Source organism: Cucurbita maxima, unplaced genomic scaffold, assembly GCF_002738345.1.
Source record: "Cucurbita maxima cultivar Rimu unplaced genomic scaffold, Cmax_1.0 Cma_Scf00023, whole genome shotgun sequence".
NCBI classification, from domain to species: Eukaryota; Viridiplantae; Streptophyta; class Magnoliopsida; order Cucurbitales; family Cucurbitaceae; genus Cucurbita; species Cucurbita maxima.
Window position 1 is genome coordinate 1386051 of NW_019272039.1, and position 17340 is coordinate 1403390.

General features: G+C 38.7%; 4 protein-coding genes across 8 annotated transcripts; 2 read left to right on the plus strand and 2 right to left on the minus strand.

Annotated features, from left to right (window-relative positions):
• The first annotated feature begins 803 nt into the window (after positions 1-803).
• Positions 804-4134, plus strand: LOC111496770 (U3 small nucleolar RNA-associated protein 6 homolog). Its single transcript, XM_023147277.1, has 6 exons — positions 804-1304; positions 1476-2129; positions 2396-2842; positions 3023-3195; positions 3330-3513; positions 3881-4134. Exons 1-6 carry the CDS (start codon positions 900-902, stop codon positions 3971-3973), a joined length of 1956 nt encoding a protein of 651 aa, XP_023003045.1. The 5' UTR covers positions 804-899; the 3' UTR covers positions 3974-4134.
• Positions 4135-4451: 317 nt separating this feature from the next.
• Positions 4452-6798, minus strand: LOC111496772. The gene is made up of 7 exons (XM_023147279.1): positions 6610-6798; positions 5936-6227; positions 5715-5837; positions 5470-5628; positions 5109-5281; positions 4855-4960; positions 4452-4699 (listed from the first exon to the last, which is right to left on the minus strand). Exons 2-7 carry the CDS (start codon positions 6164-6166, stop codon positions 4670-4672), a joined length of 822 nt encoding a protein of 273 aa, XP_023003047.1. The 5' UTR covers positions 6167-6227; positions 6610-6798; the 3' UTR covers positions 4452-4669.
• Positions 6799-6964: 166 nt separating this feature from the next.
• Positions 6965-8613, minus strand: LOC111496771 (probable F-box protein At4g22030). Its single transcript, XM_023147278.1, has one exon. The coding sequence runs from the start codon at positions 8398-8400 to the stop codon at positions 7159-7161; it is 1242 nt and encodes a 413-aa protein (XP_023003046.1). The 5' UTR covers positions 8401-8613; the 3' UTR covers positions 6965-7158.
• Positions 8614-8682: 69 nt separating this feature from the next.
• Positions 8683-17246, plus strand: LOC111496773 (peroxisomal membrane protein PMP22). 5 transcript variants are annotated; one of them, XM_023147281.1, is made up of 8 exons: positions 8696-8942; positions 14508-14606; positions 14856-14957; positions 15738-15813; positions 16255-16325; positions 16442-16527; positions 16634-16717; positions 17066-17246. In XM_023147281.1, the coding sequence occupies exons 1-7, from the start codon at positions 8874-8876 to the stop codon at positions 16683-16685; spliced, it is 555 nt and encodes a 184-aa protein (XP_023003049.1). In that variant the 5' UTR covers positions 8696-8873; the 3' UTR covers positions 16686-16717; positions 17066-17246. The 5 variants fall into 5 exon arrangements, with proteins under 5 accessions (XP_023003051.1, XP_023003050.1, XP_023003049.1 ...); XM_023147280.1 differs by lacking the exon at positions 17066-17246 and having other exon boundaries at positions 8697-8942; positions 16634-16991; XM_023147283.1 differs by lacking the exons at positions 16442-16527; positions 16634-16717 and having other exon boundaries at positions 8683-8942.
• The last annotated feature ends 94 nt before the right edge of the window (positions 17247-17340 follow it).

Sequence of the window (17340 nt, forward strand, 5' to 3'; positions counted from 1 at the left end):
TTTTTTTGACAATGCCATTAAAATAATACAAATTAAGAAGCCAGCCATCGCACGAGACGAGACAAGCTTTATTTCTTTATTTCTTTATTATTGTCATTATTTTATCATGACTTTATGGATTTTTTTTTTTTTTTCTTTTTGGAGGGGGAATTATTATTCCTTACTTTTCATGTCTCTTTTCAAAAATATTAAATTTGATAGTGGGAAATATCTGAAAGTTGTTAGGGGATAAAAGTGTCTTTTCCAAAATATTTATAAAATGTATAAATTACAAATATTGTATCTTTCTGCCCTTCACCGTTATGCATTATTATTTTTATCTTACTTTGTTGAATGGTTGTTTATATTGTGACAATTTTTTATCTTGATATATTTCATAAATTATAATAATTAAAAAAAAAGAGATTGGAAATTATAAACCAAATGTGAATATACTAAAATTTGCGCAAATACTATTACTAAAAAACTCAATATTGAGAAAAATTAGAATACACACAAATTCACGAGTGTCGATAAATTAATATTAGAGTAAATCGTAAAATAAAGAATAATAATGTGATTATTAATCCTATAGTGAATAAACAATCGGACAGTGTGGGGGATAACATCGAAGTAATCCTATCCATCGAATTTATTTAAAGAATAATTTATTTGCAATTAATTTGATGAATGGATCTCAAATTCCAAAGGAAAAAAAGACATGGAAAAATAACGAAGAATTGGGCTCAACATTTTAAGTATCTTTCATGGGCCGGCCCATAAGCAAGAGTCATTTACGACGTTCTGTTCGTTTATTCATAACCTTTCTGTATCGCCGCCCTAAAGCCGTCTCCGAGAGTGAAGCCCTCCTCCATCGTTTAGCTCCATTACCTCCGAGTCCTCTCTTACCCAGCTCGACCATGGCGGACGTTGTGCAGTTCCGACTCGAGGGCATGCTCGACGAGCTCGATGACCTTGAGCAACGTGGCCTCTTCTCCCGGCGAGAGATTGCCGAGATTGTAAAGCAGCGGCGCAAGTTTGAGTACCGTCTCAAACGACCTTGTCCGCTTAAGCAGGACTATGTGGCCTATATCGATTACGAGACCCATTTGGACTCGCTTCGGCGTCTCAGGAAGAAGGCAGTATCTCGTGAGCTTAAGAAGCAGGGAAATAAAAAGATGAGAAAATCTGTCTCCGACTTCGCTTGTGTGAAAAGGATCTTGTACATTTATCGGCTTGCAGTTTCTAGGTATAAGGGTGATATTGATCTTTGGTTTCGCTATCTCGAGTTTTGTAGAGCACAAAAGAACGGGAGAATGAAGAAGGTAATATATTCCTCTTTCAGATTGAATATAGTTTCCGTTCATGTTTATACATAGAAGGGGAGAAATTAATATGCATTTTGATTTCTGGGCCTTTTGTTGTAGATTGAGACAATACGAGGGTAGTTGAGTTATTTGTGTCGATATCAATCGTTTTTCTTCCAACTTTTGCAGGTTCTCGCTCAGCTGATTAGGTTTCACCCAAAAGTTCCAGGGGTCTGGATATATGCTGCTGCTTGGGAGTTTGATCATGATACCAATGTGGATGCAGCACGTTCACTTATGTTAAGTGGTCTGAGGGTTTGCCCAACTTCAGAGGATCTATGGGTTGAATACCTACGGATGGAACTTACTTATCTTAATAAGTTGAAGGCTCGAAAGGTTGCCCTTGGTGAGGACGAGGGAAGTCTAGTCCGTGAAAATAAAGCTGCCGAGGATAAACAGTGGAGAGAGGAAAATAAAGATTTATTTATGTCTATTGGTGAGGATAGAGAAGATAATGATGGATCAGTCGGTGAAACGGAGTCGAAAAATAAATTGGATTTGTTTCGAGAGAAGGGTTCAAACATTTTAGAAACTATCTACAATGGTGCAATTGAAGCACTTCCTTCTAGTTTTAGCCTGAGAAAGCGTGTCTTAGAGATACTGGAAGCAATGGATTTAGCTCATTCAGAAGAATTGCACTCTAAAATATTACAGGATATTAAAAGAGACTTCGGTACAGAACCACAATATTGGGACTGGCTGGCTAGACTTCGATATAATCCCGATGATGTACAGGGAATGAGTGATAAAAAGAAAAACTCTCGGATTGAAAAAGCTGTCCAGGTATGAATTTTATGCATGATGGATTTCGAAATCATGTAAACTCTGCATAGTTATCTTATGTCTATCATTTTATTCATTGATGATTATTGGTAGTTTAAGAAAGCATATAATATTTCTTTATTTTAAAAAATTACTAGCTTTGAAGGACGTATGATATTTATTTACACAAAATATGCTAAATGAAAATTATGCATATGACTTATGTGCCTGCTTTATCTCTAGAGTGTCTAAGGTTGCTTTGCTTTTTCCATACTTATCAACAACAGGTCTACGAGGAAGGCTTAGAGCATGTGCCTTCATCTGCAATGTTTAGCTTGTATGTGGAGTTTTTGATGAACGTCATTACTTCTGTTAAGGGAGAACAATCGTCTGGGTTATCTAGTTGTACTATGAACACTACTTCCCGACTCTTGATGGTGTATGAAAAGGCTCTAACTTCAGGACATATTACAGACGATTTAGCTTGCCAGTATGTTTCATTTTATTTCCAACTTGGGAAATTGGATGAAGCACGTAAGCTTGCCAAAAGACTCTGCAGTGGAAAACTTTCGAATTCTGTCAAGTTATGGGTATTGAGAGTCTCCACAGAAATAAAATCCATTTTGAAGGATTCTCCTTCTCCAAGTAAGGATGATCTGAAGTCCATCTTTGAACTGACAAAAGAGGTTCTGAGAGATTTTTCAGTTTCAGAATCTGGGAGCCTGTGGCTAACGGTATATCTGCAACCCTATTCAGTTTTCTGCTAAACAATGTTGATCTTTCGATGAACCTGATTTCATGGCATGGGTCACTCTAGCGTCCACGTTTAATTTCTTCAAAATATTTGACTTTGAGATGATGTGGTAATTAGAAATTAGAACTCAGCCCTTATTATTTTGGTTTACCCATTTCAGGTCCTCAAGTTTTTTGCCAATCAAAGTCATTATTTTGATCAATTGGTTGAAATTTCTCTTTTTGCATTGGCTAAATCTGGTGGCAGTGAGGATGGCTTCTCACTCTCGTCAGCCATTGTTGATTTCATTCTACAAAAAGATGGAATTCAGCGTACAAGAGAAGTGTATAAGAAGTATGTAATTCGACACCAGAGAATTCTTTTTTTATAAGATTTTTTGTTTAGTGGTTCTCCATGATATAAGAAATCTGCTTTACAAAGCTTCCCAGTTCAGTTTCTGAAAACCTTTTTTTTCCTTGTTTCAACAGATTTCTTAGATTACCGCATCCAGGGCTTGCTATATACCGAACGTGTATTCAGCTGGAATCCAATCTTGCATCGGCAGGGGATAAAAATGGTCTTGCAAGTGCTCGAAAGCTATTTGAATCTGCACTTGCAACTTATGGCCAAGATGTTAGTTTGTGGCAAGAGTACTACATAATGGAATCCAAGGTAACCTTTCAGTTTCTATATAATGGAAATGTACATGACAGCTTAATGATTTTTTCCTTTTGATCCCTCATAGATATGCGTACTAAATCATACTATTTTATATTAGATCCTTTTGATCATTCGTTCACCATTGATTCAGTATAACCGTTCTGTGTGTATAAAACCACCATCATTTTCATTTCATTAGATGGGCTTTCCTTCATTCTTTAGGAGAAATACAGGATTTTAGCCTTTTGAACTACGTGCTTATGGCTGAAGAAATGAATCACACCTTTGCTGTTTTTACTGTCACATTTTACATGATTGCGTTATCCACTTATCCTCCTTTGTGTTCATGAGTTCTTTCTTGTTCCTGCTGATTTTACAGGTGGGATCATCAGAAACTGCAGCTGCAATTCGTTGGCGTGCAAGGAAAACATTAAAAGATGCTACAGCACTTGCCACTTCCTCTGATTTGTGAATTTAATATTTTTTTTTTGTATATTTATCAAATCAATTTTGACCTTTATGCAGAATGGATAATTGATTGAATGTTGGCGAGATTAGAAACAGATATAGATTTCATTTATAGCCGAAAGGAAGCATTAGCCGATTAAATATAGTTCTCATATCATATATTCTGCCGTTGGTGCGTAACAGTCCATGCACAAAGATGCAAAAAACACAATTTTTTTTTATCAGAATAATAGTCCTAACAGGAGATGCTTTCCAGTACTCTTGCTCTTGCCTTCGACCTCCTACCTCCTACCTTATTACTGGGTTTTCCGAGCAAATTTGATGAATTATGTAGATGCAAAGTCAAACTTCTCTGATAATATTGTCGACGATCCGAGGAAGTTCGGTACTTATAACTGTTTATGTAATTATCTGTAGGGGTTCAAGAAGCAATAAATTAGTTTTGCAGCTATGATTGGCATTCCATGAGAATAAACAAACATCTGATGATGGGGTAGTAGATATGGTATAATTTATAAGGGCTGTATTCTATTCCAATGGGAATATCGTAACCATATGTCATTTATTACAAGAGCTGTATAAACAGTGACCATAAATATCATTTGAAAGTAAAAAATGGCTCCTAAGAACAATTTGCAAATTCGCCACAAATTGAACCAGATAAAAGGTCGAGTAAATCTGATTCACGATCTCTGCATGACTATACTTTAGGCCACTGTGGACTAACTACCTGCACATATCACAATAATGAAACTTCAATGCCTCATTTCTGCATAAAAACTTGTATAACAGACAAAGAAGTGTATCTCAAAGCAGAAGAAAAACATGGGTATTGAAATACTGGTAGCGGATAATCCATGGAGCTTGTAGCAGTTTCAGACATACCTCAAGTGTGCTGAACACTAGAAGCATTCGGCTAGCAACAACTGAAGGTTCCTCCGCTCTTCCCACCACTGCCATTTGCTCAAGTTGTAGGGTGTTTACAGGCAGCCTTCATAAAAAATAACAAATAGAGTCTAGATAAAGCTTAAATGGTTATTCTCTAGTATGGATACATTTAATAGCTTATTTCATTACGAATGAGCAGTTCACCAGTAACACTAATTGAGATATGAGAAATGATATAAAGAGCACCTTACCATGCCATGCCTCGCACATAATATGCATTGGCAATGAGAGCACAGAAGCCTTTCCACTGAAGCCTTACTTCATCTGACACCGGAGGTGTAGATGACCATCTAACTACAGTTGGTTGTGGTGTACACAAGATGGTGATGAATACAATGCTCAGCCACAGAATGCATTCTTCAATCTGCACAAAGAGAAATAAGGAAAAAGGCACATAATGAAGTTTCATTCACACTCTCTATGAAGGTAACTATGCAGCTAAGCAAGAATCAAGATTCAGGAAATTGCATAAACGTCAAACAGAAATATCATTGAAGAACATTAGCATAGCCAATGAAACAAGCTTGTTCATATCGACGGGGCGTAACATACCTCCTCTGAGATAATTTTGGATTTTAAACCAGTGATTCCACCACAACTCTGCATTACTTCAATTTGAAGACCAGATTTCTTCATATCAATAAGTTCCTTTCTTAAACCTTCATCAGTACAACCAAGTGCATATGCATTCACCCCAGCACTAATGAAATCCTGATAAGTACCAGACATGTTAATTTAAGAAGACAGCAGACAGATCTCACCAGAAAAGGAAGGATCACTTCAACTACAGAATGCACCTTTAGGTTGTCACTGCCTCCTCGGTCAACAAAATTCCGATATCGCCTGAACAAACTGATAGCTATGTTGCGTGAAGAGCGATATTCATCATCTGAAGGAGATGGGGAACTATCCGAGCAGCACTGAAATATTCAAAGAAACATATGTCATTTATTACAAATCCTGAGGCATAAGAATCTGAAAATGTCAAAACTCAATCTGGAATTCGATAGCTACTTACTAGCCATCTTCTGGAAGCGGAACGGCTCAAAACACAAGGAGTATATAATTGACCACACCTTTTAAAAGATGAGGGATTGTGTAGAGTGCTGCTGCAAGAACTCCTTAGAGAACACAGAGAAACTGAGGAGCTAGAACTAAGAGAATTAGCATGAGAATTCTCAAGCAGCGGAATAGAGTCTAGACATGCCAGGAATTTCTTGTTAGCTCCCGGAGCATATATCGTCAACATGACTGAACCATTATACAACTTCCTTCAAACAGATGCAAGAAAGGATACTAAACCCTTAAAACTGAAAAGGAAAGAGAACACAAAATCAAATCCCGAAACACCACCAATAATGGAGTTAACAACTGGATTCTATACATTTTGATGAATGAACGAATGAATATCATTCACCAAAAATGAAATTTATACAAATCAAAGAGGGATTATCATCCTTACTATGATTACTATTTACCAAATAAAAAGCACTTCATTGACCCAGCAACGAAGCAAGCAAGTAAATAGCGAAACTCATCCTGTCTAACATTTCTTTCTTCACAAGGTTCATTTCTAGGGTCATGGAATTTGAACAACCACATCCATAATCTAATGCCCATTTCCTTTCTCTATCAAGAACATCCGAAACCGATTCTAATAAATTAAGATAGACAAATTACGCAGGGACCAACCTGGTGAAGATGTAGATGAAGATCAAATGCGAAGAGAAGAAGAAGAAGCAACTGTAATTTGTTATTTGGTTGAGAAAGACAGGCAAAGCAGTGATGTATTTGGGAATTGAACCCCATAATAATATCTGTGTAATTTAGTGGACAAAGAATCTGAGGGATGATCGTAAATGAATCCAAAGCCACCAATTTTTCGAATGGTTCCCCAACACCCCCATAAAATTAAACTCTTGTTTTCCTTTTATTTTCCTTTTCTTGGCTTATCCGCCACCCCAGTTCGAATCCTTTGGACGATTCTTTTTCGTTGAATTACAAATTGGGTTTATATAATTTAGAAAAAGGTTTAAATGGAGATCATGTATTTTTAAATATTGGAAATTTGTTCTTATATGATTTGTATGATTGGATATATATATATATGAATTAAACCATAAGATTATAGTTTAAGTAAATTATAAATAAATAAATAATGTTGTTCTCTTTAAATGATTGGATGGACAGAACATTTCCCATCTCAAAGAATCAACGAATCAAAACTTCTATGAAAAAAAATCAGAACAGTTTGCTAGCAAACTCATCAATGGAAATCCCTTCTTCTCTAGCAGCAGCTGATTTAGAAGCCAATTGTCTCAACTGAGATAAGCTTCTCCCCAATTTCAAAGCCACCTTCGTTTCAAAGACTTGCCCATTTTCCCTTTTCTCCCAATCTGCCTCCTCTAGCGTCCCGTTAATGGATTCTTCCAAAAGCCCGAAGAAGCCGGCGGAGTTTCTATACATCTCAAACACCATCCCAATTTGCCCACCGTGTTCAAACGAATTCACGGCGGCGGCCAAAGATCCGGCCACCGCTGCCACCACTGACCAATCACCCACAAAAGCAGAGCTTAAAGCCGCAATGCCGGTGAGGAGAGGGCCCGAGATGGCCAAAGTTTTGTTGATCTTCAAAGCTAAATTCCCAAGTCTTACATAGTCTTCTGCGTCTTTTGTCTTTATGATTTCAACTACCTCTCTCATTTCGGCCTCAAGTTGATCACTCCATCCATTAAACCTTTCATGTTGCTTTCCATCAAAATGGGTCCTTTCATTCTTCGCCTTAGCTTCGTAATTAGGCCACCATGAAGCCGGCTTGAAGGTTTTGGGAAATTTTTCGAGCATTACACCAAGTAATGGAAGTGGGTATGCTTTATCAAGCGCCAAGACTCTTGCCATGGTGGAATCGACGTCAGTTTGAGTACGAGCTCCAACCATAATCAAACTTTGGATTTGGTTTTGGAGCTGTTTAAACAATCTAGCCGCATTTCTTTGCTCCTCAGCCAGCTGTGAAGGCTGGATCTTGTTCATCATCACCAACATCCCTGTTGCAGCAGAGAAAAGCAGAGCCGACGACAATTTCAAAGCCAAAAGAGGAGCGCCAACGGCTCCGGCAGCGGATGCACCGGCTGCCAGGGCGGAGGCGGTAAGAGTGATCGCGTTAATGGAATTAAGCAAAAGGGAATTCCAATTATCTCGCTGTTGGCCAATGTTGTTGTGCATTTCGACCCGGTCGGCTACTGCCTGTAAGATAGCGTGGAGGTGTGATGTGGACGAGAAAGGGGATTCGCTGGGAATGACATTGATGGGTTCATTCAAGGAAAGCTGTTCAATGAGTTTAATGGAGTTGGTGGAAGTTTTAGGGAGGTTGGGAACTGAGATTCTGAGATTGGGAAGCTTTGGGACGTGAATTGCAGCTTGGATAATTTTTCTTCTTGAAGAAGAGGAAGATGAGAGGAGAGATGAAGCTGTTAAGGAAGCCATTGTTGGAAAAATCACAGAGCTTCTTGAATTGGAGTGGCAATGGTGGTGGGGTGGTTTTATAGAGTATACGAATTGAAGGGTCAGAATTCAGATACGAAGAAATTCAGAGACCGGGCTGAATAGACTCGGCCCGCTTGCTGACTCCTGACTCGTTCCCTCTTTTAATTCGTTGAAAAATATTATATCTTCTCTCTCTTCTATTGTAATGGGTGAAACGACGTCGTGTTACTGTCAAAGGCGGAGGAGATGATAATTCTTGACCGGGCTGGTTAGAATGAGATTGCCCCAAATGACCGCGATCTCTTGGTTCATTTTCCCTCGTGTTTTGGGGGTTGTTGGCAACCATGTGGCCCCCCGTTAAGCCACAGATATTTTGAAGAAGCGGACGATAAGATTTGATGAACTACAGTGATGGAAAGTGAGAGTGTTAACTCAAACCTTCATCGCTGGGAGAAGAAGCAAAGAAAGAAGCAATGTCTCTTGCGAAGAAGGCGTTTGAGAAGTATGTTTCGCAGCTTTACCAGCATCCTTTGAGAACCAAGGTGATTTCCCCTTTCCTTTATACTGAGATGTCTCGCTACTGGAAATTTGTAAGCTCTTAATTAGTTCCGTTCAGTGAGGTTTATAGCGACGAGGATAATGGAAGCTGAAACCCTTAAGAAATTACGGTGGAAGATAAATCAGACCCAAATATGTTTTGTCCCAACTCGTTTTCTACTGTCTTCATTGAAGATTTACCTTTTTCTGTCACTCAACTCCCGTTATCTACTTCAGCGTCTACTGAACATGTACCTTGCTGGGAAAGAGTAAAAAAGTGTCTCTTCGATTTTCACTGATGAAGGGACTTACTTGGGTTGGTGGAAGTAATAGTTATTGGCTTAATTTTCAAGATTAAAAAACCAAATTGTTATGAAACTGAGCCTTAGTTTTTCAAATACTTAGATGTTACTCAATAAATTGAGATTGATCTCGTCTGTTGGCATACTTTGATTCATTGTAAAGTCCTTTGGGTTCCAGTTCTGTGAGAATTCTCTCCTTTCTATTTAAGGCTTAAGCTACGCCATTCTTGTTAAGGCACTTTTGTTAGATGTGTTCTTTTGTTGGATCAGGTAATTGTTGAAATATCATCACTAGCCCAATAGAGTCAAGCCCAATAATTGTACTAGCCCAATAGAGTCAAGCCTAATTGTACGAGCCCAGTATATTTATTTTAGTAGAGATTTTAGGAGAAAGAGATGTAGATATTTTAGGAGAAAGATTCAATTTGTTAGGTCTAGATTCAAATCGGTTAGGTCTAGATTTAGATTGGTTAAATATAGATTGTTTACTCTTAGTATAAATATCCCCACCCTACCTAGGTTATTCATCCAAGAAATCTAAAAACAATAAAAAGCAGAAGTATTCTACAGAGTGTCTTGTATTCTCTTCTCGATTGGTCTTAATAAAGAGAGCGAGTGTTTCCCACAGTGAGTTGTGTTCAACATTTGGTATCAGAGCGAGGTTAGTGTAGGTTATCTGATCTCTTGGAATCCTTAGTATGCTCTGTGGTTGCAGCTCTGCCTGATCTTCCACATCAGAAACGATTTCTTGAGATTAGTGGTGAGTGAGTTTCTTTTGTGTCGTGAGAAGTCTGTGACTCTGCAAGTCTTGTGTCAAAAGAACTTGTTTGGTATTACTGAGGTATGGCCAACACGATGAGTGATTTCCAAATCGTTGGAGGAATTAAGAAACTCAACAACAACAACTACAACACGTGGGCAACATGCATGATGTCCTATTTACAAGGACAGGATCTTTGGGAGATCGTTGGCGGGTGTGAAACTACGCCGCCAGAGGAGGATTCTAACGACGCCTTGCGCAAATGGAGAATCAAAGCAGGCAAAGCAATGTTTGCCTTGAAGACCACCATCGGAGAAGAGATGTTAGAACATATTTGGGATGACAAGACACCGAAAGAAGCATGGGACACATTCGTGATGTTGTTCTCAAAGAAGAATGATACGAGACTACAACTTCTGGAGAATGAGTTGTTGTCAATTTCACAACGTGATATGACGATTGCTCAGTACTTCCACAAGGTCAAATCGATCTGTCGGGAGATTACTGAACTAGACCCAAAGTCCGCCATTGTAGAATCTCGAATGAAGAGGATTATAATCCACGGATTGCGACCAGAATATCGAAGCTTCATTGCTGCTGTACAAGGATGGCCCACTCAACCATCACTGGTAGAGTTCGAAAATTTGTTAGCCAGCCAAGAAGCCATGGCTAAACAAATGGGAGGCTTCACGTTGAAGGGTGAAGAAGCACTCTACACGAGTGAAAGTCAGAGCAATAATAGGCCGTCTACCAGACGTGGATACAATGGTGACAAAAGAAGAAGCCACCAAGGGATTGCACAACCTGAGAGAGCTCAGAAGAACGACAACAAGAGTTTTCAAAGAACGAGATTTGGTGGTATTTGCTATAACTGCGGGAAAAAGGGCCATATGTCTAGAGATTGTTGGTCCAGGAAAAAGACCATTGAAAACAATGTGGCAATATCCAAAAAGAAGATAGAAGATGAATGGGATGCAGAGGTACTATGTCCCATAGAAGAAGACGAGCTAGCACTCATGGCGACAATGGAAGACCATATCAACTATGAGAATGACTGGATCGTTGATTCAGGATGTTCAAATCACATGACTGGCGATCAGAGAAAATTGCAAGACAAGAAAGAGTACAAAGGAAGTCGTATGGTACGTACAGCAAATAACACACAGTTATCAATTGCTCAAATCGGCAATACGACAATCATGCCTGGCAATAAGTCTGATACAGTGTCGCTACATAATGTTTATCATGTACCGGGTATAAAGAAGAACTTGTTGTCAGTGTCACAACTAACAACATCAGGAAGCTATGTCTTGTTTGGGCCAGAAGATGTAAAAGTTTATCAAGATGTTAAGATAATAGGAAAGCCGACGATAGAAGGACGAAGAGTGGAGTCTGTCTACGTTCTATCTGCAGAGTCTGCCTATGTTGACAAGACCCGAAAGAATGAGACGACAGATCTATGGCATGCAAGATTGGGACATATTAGCTACCATAAGTTGAAGCTGATTATGGAGAAATCTATGCTCAAAGGTCTACCACAACTGGAAGTCAAAACAGACGTTGTCTGCGCTGGATGTCAGTATGGTAAAGCTCATCAATTACCATACAAAGAGTCAAGTTTCAAAGCAAAGAAACCATTAGAGTTAGTTCACTCTGATTTGTTCGGCCCAGTCAAACAAGCATCGATCAGCGGAATGCGGTATATGGTGACATTTATTGACGACTACTCAAGATATGTGTGGATTTTCTTTATGAAAGAAAAGTCTGACACGTTCTCAAAGTTTCAAGAATTCAAGATGATGGTCGAAGGAGAAGTAGGAGCGAAGATTCGTTGTCTACGTTCAGACAATGGCGGAGAATACACGTCAGATGAGTTCGATCAATATTTACACGAGTGTGGGATACGACGTCAATTTACATGTGCCAACACGCCACAACAAAATGGTGTAGCAGAAAGAAAGAATCGACACCTTGCAGAAACCTGTCGAAGCATGTTACACGCAAAGAACGTTCCAGGAAGATTTTGGGCTGAAGCTATGCGAACTGCTGCCCATGTGATCAACAAGCTTCCTCAACCAAAGCTAGGGTTCGTCTCACCATTTGAGATACTATGGGATATGAAACCTACAATTAGTTACTTCCGAGTATTTGGCTGTGTTTGCTATGTATTTGTGCCTGACCATCTACGTAGCAAGTTTGACAAGAAAGCAGTCAAGTGTGTATTTGTTGGATACGACAATCAAAGAAAAGGATGGAGGTGCTGTGATCCAACAAGTGGAAAATACTATACATCAAGAGATGTAGTTTTTGATGAAGCATCTACATGGTGGTCCTCGGAGAAGAAAGTCTTATCAGATTCAAACATTGAAGAAATTCTACAACAGAAGCTGGGGGAGCAAACTACACAAATTCAATCAAATGTCGATGCATCTGAAAATCCAAGCGACATTGATATTGACAAGCAGGAGGTGACTCAATCAAGCGAATCTGATAAAAATGAAACAACACATCAACAACTTAGGCGATCAAATAGAATCCGAAGGCCAAATCCTAAGTATGCAAATGCAGCTATTGTAGAAGATAGAGTTTACGAACCAGAGACATATGAAGAAGCATCACAAAACTCGGTTTGGCAGAAAGCGATGGAGGAAGAAATTATAGCCTTGGAGCATAATCAAACTTGGGAACTAGTGCCAAGACTAGGAGATATCAAACCCGTCTCTTGCAAGTGGGTCTATAAAATAAAGCGTCGACCGGGTGGATCAATCGAGAGATACAAGGCTCGACTCGTGGCTCGAGGATTTTCTCAACAATATGGACTAGATTATGATGAAACATTCAGTCCAGTGGCAAAGATTACTACCGTACGAGTTCTGCTAGCACTCGCAGCAAGTAAAGATTGGAAACTGTGGCAAATGGATGTGAAGAATGCCTTCTTGCACGGAGAGCTAGACAGGGAGATTTATATGAACCAACCAAAGGGATTTGAGAGTGCAGCTAATCCTAATTATGTATGCAAGCTTAGAAAAGCTCTTTATGGACTGAAACAAGCACCGAGAGCTTGGTATGGTAAGATTGCTGAATTTCTTACCCAAAGTGGTTATTCAGTTGCGCATGCAGACTCAAGCCTATTTATCAAAGAAAGAGAAGGAAATTTGACAATTGTGTTGGTCTACGTGGACGATTTGATTATCACCGGGGACGATGAAAGAGAAATTTATCAAACAAGAGAAAATTTATCAATACGCTTTCAGATGAAAGAGCTAGGAGAGCTTAAACACTTCTTAGGCCTAGAAGTTGATCGCACAGATGAAGGACTGTTTCTCTGCCAACAAAAGTATACCAGAGACATGCTTCAGAAGTTCAACATGTTAGAGTGCAAGCAAGTTTCAACACCGATGGAGATAAATGCCAAGATTTGTGCACATGAAGGCAAAGAGTTGAACGATGAAACAACGTACCGACAACTAGTAGGTAGTCTTATCTACCTAACTTTAACTCGACCTGATATCTCGTATGCAGTTGGGGTTATGAGTCGATACATGCAAAGTCCAAAGAAGCCTCATCTGGATGCAGCTCGACGGATCTTGAGATATATCAAAGGTACAATCGACTATGGTCTTTTGTACAAAAGAAGCAAAGACTGCAAGCTAGTTGGATACTGTGATGCTGACTATGCAGGAGACCACGATACTCGGAGGTCAACCACTGGGTATGTGTTCAAGTTTGGTTCGGGAACAATTTCTTGGTGTAGCAAGAGACAACCAACAGTATCATTATCAACTACAGAAGCAGAGTATAGAGCAGCGGCTGGAGCAGCCCAGGAAAGTACATGGCTAAAACTCTTGATGGAAGATTTGCACCAGAAAATTGACTATCCAATATCACTTCTTTGCGACAACCAATCTGCGATTCGCCTTGCAGAAAATCCAGTGTTTCATGCTAGAACAAAGCATGTGGAGGTGCACTACCATTTCATTAGAGAGAAGGTCCTAAAGGAAGAAATTGAGATGCAGCAGATCAAGACAGATGACCAAGTGGCAGACTTGTTTACAAAAGGGTTGAATACTAGCAAACATGAGAGCTTTCGCTGTCAGCTCAACATGATGCAGCGAATGAGGACTAGTGCTGAGGGGGAGTGTTGAAATATCATCACTAGCCCAATAGAGTCAAGCCCAATAATTGTACTAGCCCAATAGAGTCAAGCCTAATTGTACGAGCCCAGTATATTTATTTTAGTAGAGATTTTAGGAGAAAGAGATGTAGATATTTTAGGAGAAAGATTCAATTTGTTAGGTCTAGATTCAAATCGGTTAGGTCTAGATTTAGATTGGTTAAATATAGATTGTTTACTCTTAGTATAAATATCCCCACCCTACCTAGGTTATTCATCCAAGAAATCTAAAAACAATAAAAAGCAGAAGTATTCTACAGAGTGTCTTGTATTCTCTTCTCGATTGGTCTTAATAAAGAGAGCGAGTGTTTCCCACAGTGAGTTGTGTTCAACAGTAATCACTTCAGGAGTATTGGTTGCGATAAACGATGTGACTTCCCAGAAGCTTATTGGCATACAGAAACTTCAGTTGAGACGAATTCTACTCAAAGTGGTATGGCCCTCTCTAGGTTCATTCTGAACAGTTTTAACATTTGCTGCAAATCATCTCCCTTCTATACAAAAACAATAGTTTGAATGCATAATCTTTGATGAGTATTCAATAAGCCCGTTTTGACAACCTCCTATTTTATGGGTCTATATGCATATGTTCACTGAAATTGGATAGTAGTTTATTTGTCTTCCATGCTTGTGTTTATTGTTGAAAGAAACATTGGTTCTTGCTCATGATTGGCTCATGCAGCTTTATGGATGTCTTTACCTTGGACCATTTGGCCATTTTCTTCACCAAATACTTGACAAAATCTTCCAGGGGAAAAGAGACTCAAAAACAGTTGCCAAGAAGGTACTCTGTCTGCTTCCATTTACTCTTTCTTTTGTACCAAGAATTGGGAGTAATTGATTTGATGTTTGCTATTGAATAAGAGCAGCACCGTACTATCATGAGATCCAATTAGATTCTATTGGTAACCTACGTTATTTAAATGATCGTATGGCTTTATTAAAGAGGGATAATCGTATCAACGAGATAAACTGTTGTAGTATTGGAATTTCCCTGTGATGTCCCACATTAGTTGGAGAGGAGAACAAAACACTATTTATAAGAGTGTGGAAACCTTCCCCTAGCAGACGCGTTTTAAAGCCTTGAGGGAAAACCCGAAAGGGAAAACCCAAAGAGACAATATCTGCTAGTGGTGGATTTGGGTCGTTACATTCCCCAACAAAGGTTATCAAATAGTCATGGTCTATTGTTCGATCCAATTTGAGATTTATAAGTACATTTGCAATGAACCAAGCAAGATATGGGTGTTGGGTGTTAGAAGCCACGACTCTCTACGATGGTATGATATTTCCACTTTAAGCATAAGCTTTCGTAGCTTTGCTTTTGGTTTCCCCAAAAGGCTTCATACCAATGGGATAGTGTTCCTTACTTATAAATCCATGATTTTCCTCTTAATTAGTCAATCTGGGACTACAACTCTCAATTATCCTCAACATTCTTCTTAATTAGTCTGGGACTACAACTCTCAATTATCCTCAACATTGGGGTGGGTCACAAATGTTGGATTTAATAAGTGAAAGTGTTAAAACTCCTTATATATGACTTGTTTGGTTTTGTTCTCAGGTGCTGGTGGAGCAGCTGACATCCTCTCCTTTGAGCCACTTTGTCTTCTTGGTTTATTACGGACTGATAATTGAAAGTGAGTATACTTCTCAACTTATCATATTCAAAAAGCAAGCATCTAAAAATATAAGTAAAATATTGTCCTAAAAGTTCATCTACTTCCCAGAACCCATTTTATTTATTTCAATAATAGCTTTAAATTGATGGCGGGCACATGAAAAAAGGAAATAGAAAAAAGGAGAAGCTTAAATAAAGGCAACGAATCTTGGTAGCTTTAGCTACTAAAAATTAGTGTGATTCTGTTATAGAATTCCCTTCAGTATCCAAACTTTTTACTTGAACCTTATGATGAAAGAAGGAAAAAATAAAAAAAAACCCAAAAGATTCTGATTTTATTTCTACTAAAACTTTGATTTGAGATGGAACTCTGTAAGATAGCTGTTAGATTATTTTATGCTTTTCATAGCACTGAAGAACTTGAGATCTTTGCTTCTGTCTACTGGAAATTGAAATGCAGGAAGGCCTTGGGTCGTGGTAAAGGCTAAGGTTAAAAAGGAATTCCCGTCAGTTCAGCTAACTGCATGGATGGTATTCCCCTTTCCCACTCATCATCTTTGCATTATTTTGCAACTCAAACTGGCCAGTTCTAATGCACTGAATCCTATTAGAACTCATTCATATTAATAGAACCTATAAATTTTCAGTTCTGGCCATTTGTTGGTTGGATAAATCACCAGTACATACCACTTCAGTTGCGTGTCATTTTCCATAGCCTGGTTGCATTTGTTTGGTACGTATACTTCGTCGGTTTCCTTTCCCTTTAATGGTTGGCGATTCTTTTGCAGTCTCCAGTTGCTAAAACCACCCTCAAACTTCTGTTCTTTGGTTGTTTTCAGGGGAATATTTTTGAATCTTCGAGCCAAATCCTTGACGGTGAACAAATCTTAGGGGAGTTTAGGATATATGAATGTCCATGGCAGGTGAAATCAATGCTCCTTCTTAGTACTTAATATCAACTTTTCTTCAGCTTATGCAAGCATTTCTCCCCAGTGCCAGAACTTGATTGTTGAACTAAATGCATCTGCCAATCATCACCCTCTTGTTTACCTGTACCCAGGAAATAGAAATTCGAAGACGATTATGATTGTGATTATCTTAAACCAACTCGATATCAAACAAGATAAAAATGACATACTTGTAGTATAGTATCTGCCGAACAGATATGAACGAAGATGATAATTTGATATTGTTAAACAGTCCTGTTTTCAACATAGCAGACTCTTAGTTTCTATAGCTCAATTATGAGTTTTTGTTTTGATTTTGGATAGCAATGGCGTCATTTTCCAATAATTCCACAAATTTGGGTTTGAATGAAAGAGACAGAACAAGAAAAGCTGAATGGGTTGATCAATTTCTGCTTCTTGTCTTCAAATTCATATTTACATGCAACTCATAAGGATTCTGATCATATGGGTTGCTTCCTCTTTATACCCATTCTCTTCATTACTATGCAAACGCCACCATTATAGATGGACTCTGGATTTTCCGGGACAAAATATCATTTAATATGATTTGCATTCAACTTTGGTATTATGTTATTAAT

Excerpts from the sequence above, each read along its gene's own strand:
- LOC111496772 (XM_023147279.1), bottom strand. The coding sequence starts at position 6,166 with ATGTTGACGATATATGCTCCGGGAGCTAACAAGAAATTCCTGGCATGT. Across the intron at positions 5,838-5,935 it reads CCGCTTCCAGAAGATGGCTA|TGCTGCTCGGATAGTTCCCC; the intron begins GTAAGTAGCTAT and ends TGAATATTTCAG. Across the intron at positions 5,629-5,714 it reads GAGGCAGTGACAACCTAAAG|GATTTCATTAGTGCTGGGGT; the intron begins GTGCATTCTGTA and ends GGTACTTATCAG.
- LOC111496773 (XM_023147281.1), top strand. The coding sequence starts at position 8,874 with ATGTCTCTTGCGAAGAAGGCGTTTGAGAAGTATGTTTCGCAGCTTTAC. Across the intron at positions 14,607-14,855 it reads GACGAATTCTACTCAAAGTG|CTTTATGGATGTCTTTACCT; the intron begins GTATGGCCCTCT and ends TGGCTCATGCAG. Across the intron at positions 14,958-15,737 it reads CAAAAACAGTTGCCAAGAAG|GTGCTGGTGGAGCAGCTGAC; the intron begins GTACTCTGTCTG and ends TTTTGTTCTCAG.
- LOC111496771 (XM_023147278.1), bottom strand. The coding sequence starts at position 8,400 with ATGGCTTCCTTAACAGCTTCATCTCTCCTCTCATCTTCCTCTTCTTCA.
- LOC111496770 (XM_023147277.1), top strand. The coding sequence starts at position 900 with ATGGCGGACGTTGTGCAGTTCCGACTCGAGGGCATGCTCGACGAGCTC. Across the intron at positions 1,305-1,475 it reads AGAACGGGAGAATGAAGAAG|GTTCTCGCTCAGCTGATTAG; the intron begins GTAATATATTCC and ends CAACTTTTGCAG. Across the intron at positions 3,514-3,880 it reads ACTACATAATGGAATCCAAG|GTGGGATCATCAGAAACTGC; the intron begins GTAACCTTTCAG and ends CTGATTTTACAG.